Source organism: Elephantulus edwardii, unplaced genomic scaffold (genome assembly GCF_000299155.1).
Source record: "Elephantulus edwardii isolate Elephantulus edwardi_28Jun2011 unplaced genomic scaffold, EleEdw1.0 scaffold00264, whole genome shotgun sequence".
NCBI classification, from domain to species: domain Eukaryota; kingdom Metazoa; phylum Chordata; class Mammalia; order Macroscelidea; family Macroscelididae; genus Elephantulus; species Elephantulus edwardii.
This window is the reverse complement of record NW_006400014.1, coordinates 1,110,712-1,124,128: the sequence shown is the minus strand read 5'-3', so window position 1 is coordinate 1,124,128 and position 13,417 is coordinate 1,110,712. Positions and strand designations below refer to the sequence as shown.

Here is a 13,417-nt window from a genome sequence, read left to right as displayed (position 1 = left end):
TGTCTCAATGGGCTCTAGTATGTCAGGAAGTGTGAATATGGCACAGGATAGAGCAGGGTTCAGGTCTGTTGTTTTGGGTTGCTATGAATTGTACTCAACTTGACGTTTACCTAACAAGAACAACACCAAGGTGCACAGTTCAAATCTACCAGCTGCTCTGTGGGAGAAAGATGGGTGGTCAACTCCCCTGTGATTTACTTCCTCTGAAAACCTGCTGGAGGGTCAGCTATCATTCTCTTTGAACTCAGTAATACACAACAATTACTCATTTGCCCTCCTTTCCCAGTGAAAGTTTGAAAAAAAAAAAATAAAGGAGTGCTTTTAGAATTGTTGTAATACTAATGAAATATTTGGAATAATGGGCTCTGGATTATTTTTGTTTCTTTGTTTTGCTTTTTTAAAACTCTGATCCCTAGTGAGTGGTTTCTCTGGTAGCAGACATAAATGACTCATGATTTTATTTAGATGCGAATTCACCACCATTTCTAAAAGACATGGTGTTCTCCTACAGATGAATTCTGCTAAATACTTCTGAACATATTTTTAAATGTGGATTTGATTATTAAACATAAATTTAAGTATTTAATTTGAACACACAAAATAGTGATTTCTTTATAGTTTTTTGACTAAAAACCAATTTGTTTATTATTAAAAGAAATCAAGAAATAGATAAAATTACATAAACCCTGTAAGTTAATCCAAATATAAAAATTTTTATATCTTGGTGCTGTCCATCTTTTCACATTTCCTATTTACTATTAAGATCAGTTCTGTTCTTAACAAACTGTAGCTATTAATAATAAGTTTTGTGTCTTTCAATTTTATATTAACTTTTTTCTTTAATAGAATTTCAAGTTTATTTAACATCCTCCAACACATCTTAAAGAAATTAAATAGGTAAGTAATTTTTTAAATATATTTTCTTGATATATCTGATCTTCTTAGATAAAAATTTATAAAGACTTTAAAATACACCTTTCAGGATAGGTTGGAAAATAATCTAGAAATATAGGATTGATTTTGATATGTCGAAACTGAATTTTTTGAGATAAAAGAATGTAATTGTATCTGACTTAAATGAACCTGCAATTACATTTTCCTCTGAGGTTATGAACTAGTTTCCAGTTGATGATGTAACAAATTTCCACAAAATTGGTAGCTTAAAAACAATATAGACTTTTAAACTCATAAACAGAGTATTAGAAGTCTAAAATTAGTTTTAAAGTATCAACAGGGCTGTTTTCTTCTGAGGACTTTTCAAGGAGAACCGTTTCCTTGACATTTTTAGCTTCTAATAGTTATTTGACTAATGGCTCCTTTTTCTATCTTCAGATTCCTCACCCCAGCTGTTTCCATTATCACATTCCACATTCTCTTCTGTAGTAGTATCTTCCTCTGCTTCCTTCTCATAAGGACATTTGTGATTATATCATTTGACCTACCTAATAATCTGGTGTGTTGTATGTCATCAAATCAGAACCAATTTATAGCTGACCCTCCAGCAGGTTTTAGAGGCAGTAAATTGCACGGGAGGCAGTAAATTGCCCATCCTTCTCCTACAGAGCAGCTAGCTGGTGGATTCAAACTGAATGCCTTTGAAATTGTAGCGCAGCTTCTTACCACTAGGCTACCAGACCTCCGTAGCTAATCTAGTATAATCTCTCTATTTAAAAAAAAACCTTTATTTGGTCATACCTACAAAGCCATATAAGGTAACATTCACAGTTTCTGGTGATTAGGATGTGAACATCATGGTGGGAGTCATTCAGCCATTCAACTTTCCAAAGCTGTATTTTAATTTGCAGGATAACGATACACATTAAAGCTTGTGATCAAAAAACATTGTATTCATGGCAAATCTTAGAATATAGATTGTCGGACTGATCATTTGACATATTGTTTTGTTACATTAAAACAGTTTTTGCATCCTGTCTATTACACCCTCTCTGAAAGACAATATAGAAAATAATAAGGCTCAGAGTTCTAATCTAACTGTCCCAATGCTTCTGACATGGAGGTGGCTCCTCTGCTAATTCTACAAGGGGGAACAGTACTCATGCACAACATCAGAACTACAAAACTGATTCCTGTGTGGTCAGACATGCCCACACCCTCCTGCACCTCATGCTGTAAATTGTAATACCAACTATCCCTCCCAGAGCTCTTGCTGCTCTACTTCAGGATCCCCTAATGTGTTGTAATGGCCACACAGAGCTCAGAAACAAAACTCATGATTATGACGTTTATTCAAGAAGTTAACAAATTATAACTCAGATATGAACTAGAATACAATTCTTTAGACAGGACAGCTTAGGAATCCTTCAAGAACCTCTTACCTTCAGCCTCAAGATTCTGGCCAGTGTCACAGAGCTCTTTCATGCCAATTGTGGTGTCTTCTTCCTCCACCTCCTTTCTGCCCACCCCCTGACCTCCCATTCCTCCAGTATGCTTGGGTAAAGAGTCTTAGCTCTGTCTCTCGAATGGTGGTTCCAGTTCTACTCTGTCTTCTGTTGGTCTTTGGTTCAGTGCTGCTCCTGCTCCTGCTCTGATCTTGAATCTGGTCTCAGTCTGTATTGTACAGAAATCTCTGGCCCAAATTCAAGTGCTACACTCTCTACTCTAGTTACTAGCAAGATAATCCTTTCGTGCCACTCAACTTACTCCATTTAAGCCTGGAAGGATAGCAAAATTGACCAGTCCCTTCGTTAGTTGTCTGTATAGTTGATTTGCATGTTTCCAATCTGTAGGTGCTGTTCTCTTCATTCTCATCATTAGCATATTCACACCCTCCAGCCATGGGGTAGAAGTCAAAGTCAATGACTCAGAAAGCCGTTTTGAACAGTCATTCTACTCCAACATGACACTGAATTTACTGTGCAACTGTTAGTTTCATTTGTTGATACTGGGCTCAATAATTCCTAGGTACTTGTCAGTTCTGAGGTTCTATGATTTATTGACAATTTTTATTTTATATATTCCGTTCTTTCTATAAAGCACAGTGCTTATATATGAAATTTACTAGAAGCTTTTGAAATGTGATTCTCATTATCTCAGTTTGTTAGTTCCTATTGCTGCTGTAGCAAATCATCTTGAATTTGATAATACAACAAATGTATTATTTGACAGTTCTGGAGTCCAGTGTAGATCTCACTAGATTAAAACCAGAGTATTTCCAGGGCTATATTTCTATCTTTAGGATCTTTTCCCTTGCCTTTTTGAGCTCCTAGGTTCCATTTCCATTCCTTGGCTCATGGCCTTACTCCTTCATCTTCAGAGTTGTAAATTGAGTTCTTTTCATTTCGCATCACTCTGACCTTGTACAGTCACATCTCCTGATTCTTTCTTGTCCCTCTCATCCATATTTAAGAGCCTCCTGATTTTATCAGAACCACTCAGATTATATGAAATAATCTCTTCATTATAAGATCAGTTCATTAGCAGCCTTTATCCCATCCCTTACCTTAATTCCCTTTAGCTGTATAACACAGTCATAGACTGAAGTGTTTAGGACATTTAGGACTGCTCTGCCTAACCATTAGTTGTATCTATTCATGTATTTTGCATATGAGTGGCATGTAATCCTTCTTAGAGTTTTTCATTATTCTTAATTAACTAAATATATTCCTCAGTAACCTTTTTTTTTTTTTACTTTCAGAGAAAGAAGAGATAAAATTGCTATTGAAAATTATAGGGAATTTATTATAAATATCTAGAAATTTTATTGAAAATTATCAGTCAGTTATTATTGTTTACTTTCTTACAGTGAAGTATGAAAGGTGTTACTTAGAAGGGAAAAAAATTCCCCAATGGTTAAGAATAATTCTGTGGGCCTTTTTTGTCAAAACCTGTTTTGTTTGTTTTTAACAGTTAATGAAAACCCAACGTATTAGGTGTGTACACAGATCCACATAGCTAAAGTATGATTCATCTTTATTTTTTTTAATGATATATTGTGGCAAGGAACTAATGTCCTCCTTAGCACTTTGACTGAGAAGAGAATGCAGTCCCCAAAAAGCACAGCATATTAATCATATCTCCTTAGCTTTTTCTGATGATTCATTGACTCCCATAAAGCTTTCTAAAGAAAAAGGAAAGATTTCTGCGTAACTGAGATTATTATGGCAGTAAAGAGCATGATGACGGGCACAGCTTGTGAGGTTTGGCTTACTGCATTTAAATATTAGCCCCGTACATTGGTACTGTGGGCAAATTGCTTAGTATCTCTAATTTCTGTTTCTCCCTCTACAATAAGGGGTAATAATACTAGCCTCCTAGGATTGTTATGGAGAATTTAGTGAGAAAATGAACATGAAGCACTAACATGGTCATATTTTTAACTGCTGTTGTTATTATCATCCTCATAGTATCTCATATTCTGTTGTAATTGTTCCAGTAACTGTTTCTACCACTTTGTTTTCACCTTTAAATACAGAAAATTCATTTTACCCATTAATGAAACTGTAAAAAGAAAACAATCAGATCTTCAGAGCATTGGAGTTAGAATTAAAAATATTTTGTCTAAAAGATGTGAAGATAGTTAAAACCATTTGACTTTTTTTATCATAAAAGTTTATTAAAAGTAGAATTCCTTTTCCCATTACTGTTTTCCGCTTTAGTAGCAGATTGTGCTTAAGAAAGGCTGTTGAAATTGTATAGTGAACCAAAGAGCTGATTTCATGATGTGGATTTAGTTTGCAGGAGGGTTCCTACCTATTATCTCATGCAGCAGAAGATTCTTCTCTCCTGATCTACAAGACTTCTGATGGAAAAGTTACTAGAACAGCATACAATTTGCATAAAACACACTCGGACTTGCCTACTATACCTTCCAGTCTCTCTGTTCCCTGGGTGCCCTTAGATCCCAATCTCTTATTACCATATCATATCCATCATGGAAGAATACCGTGTACTTTTCCACCTAAATCACTACGTACCACAGCACAACAAAAGGTAAGATTTTTTTCTAATAAAATACTCCATTACATTATCTCTTATTAGTCTACTTCATTTGATTATGTAATAATTCAACCTGATATTCATATTGGGTATATGAGTCACAGGATTATTCTAATTATAGCCATAGAAATATTATCTAAACTTAACATGCTCTACCCCAGTCTAGTCTTTGTTAGTGGAACCACCAGTTGTGTGAGGTTTCTAAGTCCTCTGAAGAAGGTGCTCTGCCTTGCCAAGGGGGACATGGACTTAACCAAGTTAAGTCTCTATGTGTTCATTAAAAGTAAAGATAATTTTTGCAATTTTCATTTATGCCTTTTTATTCTCTTTCATTTCCTAAAACATATGAGACAATTTGCAGAAGAAAACGTACAATTAAAATTAGTAGAGTAAAAAAAGAAAATTTGGTTAAGTAGGATATGGAAAAACATTAAGACAAATATTAATATATGTGTGTTCTATTACATTTATAGCCAATGTATTAATTGCTAAATTGTGGCTTTATAAGTATTATATAACTAAAAAATGTTTGTTGAGTTACAATTAGTACTATTTCTATAGAATATTTCCCAGTTGAATGAGATTTCGTCATCTGAAATGTTTCTAAAGCCATGGCTAAAGGTAGTCTCTACAAGGTCATTCTTAATACCATATTTTTAGTTTCTAATTTGATATTAATAGGAAGTCTGATTTTCTGTAAGTGAGTGCCTAAGAAACAAAATTCTAGTGTATTTTCCTCCCTGGTGCTACAAAATGTTGAGTGAAAGTGTTCTCAGAGTTCTGTAATTTTTGCTTGTTTGCTTGCCTTCCAGAATCTATTGCTTGTGTACCCTGTGAATAATCTCTTCCCCTCCATTTTCAGTGTTTTCTCTTTCTTTAAACTATTGAGAAATAGTTGAAATGCAAGTATTTCAGGATTCTTTTAATTTACAATGAAGTTTAGATGTTTCTCTCAGTTCTCAACCCTAATGCTACTGTTTTGGAGAATCCTTTTAGAAATGTAAACTTTCTGTCTGCATTTCTAGTTGAATATGTTGTTGTGTGTACCATTGAGTCAGAACCAATCCATAGCTGACCCCCCAGCTGTTTTTCAGAGACAGTTAATTGCACAGGAGGAGATGACTGATCTTTCTCCCACAGAGCAGCTTGGTGGGCTTGAATTGTGTGCCTTCAAGATTTGCAGTGCAGCTTCTTGCTGCTAGGCCACCAGAACTCCAGTTGAGCTTAACTAGGGAAAATATAAATGTGGTTAACTAGTTGGAGTGCCTGAAATGATGGGGAGATAGTTGTTGGCATTTTAAACTTATTTACAAGTGATAGTTATATCCAGTTTAACTTTCAGGTAAGTAATAATTTTTATAGCCTTCTAAGATAGAATTTTCTTAACTATAACTTACATGAATTTTACATGAATATAAATTATACATGAAGAGCTACCTTTGAAGGGTTCATGTTCTTTCTAAGAGAATTCTTTCTTTCTATTTAGAAACTTATCTAAAATACATAATTCTGTCCATGGATGGCTTATTCCTTCCTAAACATAAAGATTAGCTTAATATGCTGGTATTCAACAACTTTAAGTGAAAGGGGAAATATATTGTGTTTGCACAAGTATTGTCTTAAATAAAAAGCAATATCTTTCTACACCTACTTCTCATTTAATAACTATCTCATTATCCAACATTTTATATCTATGACAACTAAAAAACTCCTCAGTTGGCCCTTCTTCTGATCTTGGGTGGGGATGAACCAGCCCAAGGGGCCTTCCCAAGGCCACTCTGAGCAGCAGTGTACCAGAGGCCATGGCAGTGACTGTGCCATGTAAGAGACACTCTTCCCCCATTCATCTGTGAGATCTTAGTCTGGTCATGAAGGGTGCAGTGTGATTGCAGAATGACACAAGATCAGAGGCTGTCAGGAGGATGTTGAGCAAGGTCCTTAAATTGCAGATCAGCTGGGAGAGGCAGAAAGGAGGGTATGGGTCTTGGTGGGGCTCTAAGGCCAGAGTAGACAGGATGAGTAATATCTTCCTCCAGGTTGGGTGGCAGGCAGTGGGCAAACAAGGTTCCTGCCATGGTCAAGCACCCAGAGTCAGCAAACATTACATACCACCACCTGCCACCACTGCCACTACCATTCACATCCCAACAGGTTCTCAAGTGGGAGGGAAAGTGTAGGTGGGAAGGGAGGTTTTCTATGCCACATGCAGCCCAAGACATGTTTGGGTGCCTGATAGGCAGAGATTGACCTGTCAGGAGACGGAAATGCTTTTTAATAACATAGCTGGTCTTAAAAGATACTATAATAAGAAAATAATTGATTTGAAGTGGGGCAAAGGAGGGTCCACATGGGCACTATTTGACCACAGAAATTATAAGATGTAGCAGTTCTGTTACATACGTATACCTGTACCATATTAAGCACTTGATTTTAGGGCCATCAAATTTTTTTTTAATTTATTATTAATTTCAGTGAAAATTTACAGAGACTTTGGGTTTCCATTCATTCATTGTTGGGACTTTTCTCCCCTCCCAACCCTTCCTCCTAGTACACTACCCTCTTGGAAAAGTAAATGAAAAATTCTTTCATTGTTTTACAAACCCTCCCCCAGGAGGACTCACTCTGGACTCCTGTCATAACAAAAATACCTAATCACATACTCCTTTTAAACAGTTTTCTCCCTCATCTGTTTCAATGCAGTATACATTATTGAACCCATCTTTCTCAATCTCTCCCCAACCCTGACGTCAGTCCTGTTTTACAACAGTGGCACCATGCAGTGTTTGTCCTTTTGTGACTAAGATACTTCACTCAGCATAGTGTCCTCCAGGGTCCCCCTTTTTGAATAATACTGCATGAGTTCCTTGTTTGTCAATGCAGTGTACTATTCCACTTTGTGACTATACCACAGCTTCTCTATCCATTCATTTGTTGATGGACACTTAGGTTGTTTCCAACTCCTTGCTATTGTGAATAAAGCCACGATAAACATGGTTGTGCATTTATCTGCTTGGGTGTCAGTTATGGTTTCTTTGGGGTATATTCCCAGTAGTGGAATTGCTGGGTCAAATGGTATGTCTTTTTGCAACTTTGTGAGAAAGCGCCATACCGCCTTCCACAGTTGTTGCACCATTTTACACTCCCACCAACAGTGAATAAAGGTTCCAGTTTCTCCACAACCTCGCCAGCATTTGTTGCTTGCTGTTCTGTTAAATATTGCTGTTTTGACTGGGGCAAGATGATATCTCATTGTTGTTTTAATTTGGATTTTGACCATTTCTTCATGTGCTTGTTAGCCATCAGAATGTCTTCTTTGGTGAAGTGTCTGTTCATATCCTGTGAAGGGCCACCAATTTTGTGAGATTATTCAAAACCAGCTTATATACAGCCCAGCATTAAGGTACAGAGGACAGTTAGATAACTGATGTTTCTTGGTTAGATAGGAGGGGTTTTTTAAAGCTTATGGGAAGTTAATGACAGTCTTCTACACATCTGCCCAAAATCTAACCCAACGTTTAGTGAGAATTAACCCTGTTGGCTGCTGTTATGTGTGCCAACAATTTGATTCCAACTCACAAGAATCCTGTAAGACTAAGTACAACTGCACCCTGCCGTTTCCTAGGCTGCCATCTTGATGAGAGCAGATATCCCAGATCTTTTTCTTCCCCCCTTGTCCCCAGCGGAGGCACTAAAGAATTCAAACCACCAACCTTTCCATTAACAGTTAAGTACTTTAGACCCTCCTATTTTATATTCTTCCCAAAGTGCAAACAGATGTCTTGGGAAAAGTGCAGCCAGAGTACTCCTCAGAAGCAAAGTCTTTCATACTTTAGACACGTAGCTAGGTGAGGCTGTTCCTTGTGAAGGGATGTCATACTTGGAAAGATAGAGGGTTAGCAAAGGAGAAGACTCTCAGTGAGTTTGATTGACACAGTGACTTCAGCAATGAGTTCTAGAATGCTAGAAATGATGAGGATGGCACAGGGTTTAGGTTGGCAATTCATAGGGTCACTGTGAGTCATACTCATCAGCACCTAACAGCATCCAGAGCATGGGCGCTCTGGTGGCCTAATGGTCAGAAGCTGCAGTATAATCTGAAAGATACACAGTTCAGATCCACCAGCTACTCTGGGAGGATAGGCAGCCTCTCTTCTCATGTGATTTACTGCTTCTGAAAACCTGCTGCAGGGTCAGCTGTGAGTCAGTTCAGATTCAGTGGCACATAACAATAACATCCAGAGTTTTCCAGTTTCTCCACATCCTCTCCGGCATGTATTGATTGCTGTACTGTGAAACTTTGCTACCACAATTAGGATGAGATATCTCATTGTGGTTTTGATTTGCATCTCTCTTATTACTAGTGATTTTGAGCATTTCTTCATATGTCTTTTGGCCCTCCAAATGTCTTCCTCTGTGAAAGGTCGTTCCCTATCATTTACTCCTTTTGTAAATGGATAATTGGTCTTTCTGTTGTGTATGCCCTTTAGTATATTATAAACTTTTGTTATGAGACCCTTATCTGAGATACTATTGCTAAACATTTTTTCCCAGTCAGTTGATTTTTTCCACCTTATCAGAAAAGGTTTTTGATGCACACAAGGACTTAATGTTCAGAAGGTCCCATTCTTCGATGTATCCTCTCCTAAGTGTGCATTTGCCATCCTCTTTATACCATAGGCTAGGTCTGCTAAGTTTCATCTCATTTTGTCTCCTATAATCTTTATGGTTTGGTGCTTTACGCCTAGGTAACCTTGAGTTAATTTTTGTGTATGGTGTGAGATGTCGATCCTATTTCAGCTTTCTGCAGGTAGAAGTTCAGTCAGTTTTGCCATCACCATTTGTTGAAGAGGTTGTTGTTTCCCTATTTGATAAGTAGAGAGATTGGAACTCCCATACACTGTTGGTGGGGTTGTAAAATGATAAAACTACTTTGGAAGAGAGTTAGGCATTTCCTCAAAAAACTAAGCATAAAGATTCCATATGACCCAGCTAGGAATATGCCCCAAGGAAAGTAGAACTGAGACACAAATGGAGTTTTGTACACTAATGTTCATAACAGCATTATTTACAATAAATAGTAAGAACATGCAAATAGCCCAAGTGCCCCTCAAAAACAACTAGATTGAAAAATTATACATTCTCATGATGGAATACTATGCTGTGCAGCACTTAGGAGCCATGATTTTGAAAAATAAAATATATAACATAGGAGAGGCTAGAGAGCATTATGCTGAGCTGACTCAGTCAGGCGCCATAAGATCATTATTGTAAAAACAGAACTAGTAGGATGTGTATGGATATCCAAAAGGGGGATGAGCGGGCCAGGGGAGCAGGGGAGAGGAGGAAATCATTAGGTCACTGAGTTTGGAGGGTAGAGGGGAGGAGAACAGTGTACATGAGTGAAACACAACATAAACGATAAATTATTGTATGCAAATCAATAATTTTTTTTGTTTTCAATGCCATGCAGAGTATGAGAATGGGACATTTTCGCTTCAACCAAACTAGGTTTATTAGGTAGTAGGCCAAAAAGAGCACATTATGGTGGCCTGATGGGTAAGGAGCTGTCCTGTCATCCCAAGGCTGGCCGTTCTGATCCACAGGCTGCTCCATGGAAGAAGTCTGAGTAGTCTCATTCCGTGTGATATATAGCCTGTGAAAACCTGTTGGAAGGTCAGCTGTGAGTTGATTCCGACTTGACAGTACGTAACGATTCTTTATACCTTTTACTCCTTCCACAGCTTTTGTAATCTGTATTTATTATACCCATTTTCACCCCCTCCCTCATAATCTCCAAAAAAAAGGTTTTTTTTTAAAAGCGTCCTTCTGCTTTGTATTAGTCAGTACAGTAGTTGTTTTTCTGTTGCAGTCAGCTCCCATTGCGTTTCCAGCTCATGGCAGCTCCATGCATAAATTCAGATGGGTTTTCATTGATAGAATTTTTGGAAGTAGATCTTTAGGCCCTTCTTTCTAGACTGTCTTACCTGGAAGCTCCCCTGAAACCTGTTCCCCATCATAACCACATATAAGTCTGCAGTAACAGAGATGAGTGTTAGCGCCACTTGAATCTCATGGACTGGGAATTGAACCCTGGTCTCCAGCATGGAAGACAAGAATATCTGCTGCTTACTACCACTGCCTTCAGTAGATAAAATTTGTGTTGATATTACACCTTTATAGGAAATACTATTGATTTAAAATTTTCAATTGCTTGGTAAACGGCAGATATAATCCAGAAGTCACAACAACTTCTCAGTATATTAAAAACTTCACCAGATTCAGTCAAACTCACAGACTTGAAACCCAAATCAGTTTTGTCCTTTCTCTTCATCTAATTATAAACCAAAACTAATGCCCTAGAGCGAGAAGATACTGGCTGAGGGAAGCTGGAATTTGATACAATTTTAGTGAGCCAGTAGCTCATAAAGCAAGGTCAATACTATTCTGTTGGACTAGAAATGTGAGAGGAGTCCCCTAGTGGCACAGTCTAATGCTTGGCTATTGGCGAGAATGTTGGTGATTGATAATTCATACTCACCCAGAATCACTTCAAAACACAGACCCTCTGAATTGTTTCAGAAAGATCACAGCCTTAACTATAGAACAGTTCTACTTTTCACACAGGCGGTCGCTATGAGTGGTAAATGACTCGACTGCATGTAATAACAAGACTATGTGTGTGCTTGGAGTGACAGTGTCTCTTATTCCTAAGACTGGAATTCAGTGGGCATAATTTAGAGAAACAGGGTACTTAAGTGGCTTAAAACTATTGAGGCACATAAGGGCAGCTTCTGGGGAAATGAGTTGGGGTTCTAACACTTAGCTGCTTCTCTCCAAAGCTCACCTTCCCTGTTACCCTTTTTTTTTTAAGTCTTCATATGCTGGCTCAGTGACAAAAGAGGAGACTGCGTTTCCCCATCTCATCTTCAGTAGGATTAGGATTAACAGAGAATCACGTCCTAGGATTAGATGTTCGCTGGCCCTGACACCATGTGGGGTAGATGGGGGCCTGGAGTGCCCTGTGTCAGGAAAGCTGGCCATGGTGGAGAAGAGCCAGCACTAGGAATGTTTTAGCCTCCTACCACCCCACACCACTTCTTCCCCCTTTCCTGTTCCCCCCTTTTTCTTTCTTCTCTCTGATGCCTTCATTTTGTTTAGTCTACTCAGTTTAGGTTCTCTTTTGCTTTATTTTCATATTTATTATTCTTCCCTTTTTGTATTCTTTTCTGTCCTCATCTTTGTTCCTTTCTCTGTTTTCTTTTCCAGCTTCTTTCTTTCCTGCCTCCAAACTCCTTTTATCTCCTTCCCCTCTCTTTCTGTGTCTGTTTTTGTAGTCCTTCATCTTCATTATTACTGTCAAGTACATGGCCCAGAATCTCGTTGGTTCTCTCATTTTTCTAACTTAACATTTCAGCCTCCTCGAAATCCAGCATGTAGAACATTTTCCCCTTCACACCTCTACATACTGCCCCTTCTCTGATTGTTACTTACAGGTGGAATGCTTTGAAAATGTTCAGAAATGACCAGGTAGCTGTAGAATAAAAATATAAAGGCTCATTTGCAAGCTGATTAGTGCATGTGTAAATTTTACAGATTTGACTGTATATGAGTATACTGCAAAATGTTAAGCTATATTATTCTTTGCCTCCTCTCTCAGGCTAGTGGAACAAGAATGTCTACACGTAGCCGCAGGAATCCAGTTTCCATGGAAACCAAAAGCAGTTGCTTGTCTGCTCAGCAAGTTGAAAATGAAGGAGTGGCTCCAAATAAAAGAAAAATATCTTAAGGGCTGTACCGCTGAAAATGAAATTCCAGAAAAACACTTATGTTAAATTTGAAAAGTTTGAGGGGAAACATGCCTAAAACAGCAACTGAACTGGCAAGAGGAAAATTTTTATTTTCGTAACCTTGATAGTTCCTAGAGTGCCTTGAAAAAAAATATGTTGGCCAGGTGAGCTAAAATGGAATATTATCCTATTAACTCTTATGTTTGAAAATAAATGTGTTTTAGCATTATGGCAGGGAAATAAGAAGAAAAATATTTTTTAAAGAATACCTTTTCTAAAAATTATGAATAGGAAACTAATTTCCTTTTTTCCAGAACAACATTTGCCATTATATATTATGTTACTAGCTTAATGTATATCTCCATTCTGTTGAGATTAGTTTAAAAAGTTAAATCTTCCTACTAAAAGTATGATTCTCTTTCTGACCCATTGTGACTGTTTCTTGTATTCTACTTTAAAATGAAGATTGTTCAAGTTAATAACTTAAAATGTTTTGACAAAATTCTGTTGCAGAAGCCAAAAGTTTAAAATAAAGTTGTTATTCTGTTCAGTGAATCTCTTGCAATGTATAGTAAGCGTATATACAATAGCTCAAAACCCAGTCCCGGTTACCCCAGTGATTGTCAGTCTATCTCATCCAGAGTCTTCCTCTACTCCACCCTTCCAAGCATGAT

At 37.5% G+C, this 13,417-nt stretch overlaps 1 protein-coding gene across 1 annotated transcript in view; it reads left to right on the top strand.

Moving 5' to 3' along the window:
• The window catches only part of NARG2 (NMDA receptor regulated 2), a 79,544-nt gene extending 66,802 nt beyond the window's left edge, over positions 1 to 12,742 (top strand). Inside the window, exons 13-15 of the mRNA XM_006899639.1 lie at positions 847 to 897; positions 4,692 to 4,950; positions 12,614 to 12,742. Coding sequence (XP_006899701.1) covers positions 847 to 897; positions 4,692 to 4,950; positions 12,614 to 12,742 — 439 coding nt within the window. The remainder of the gene's footprint in view (positions 1 to 846; positions 898 to 4,691; positions 4,951 to 12,613) is intronic.
• Positions 12,743 to 13,417: the final 675 nt, after the last annotated feature.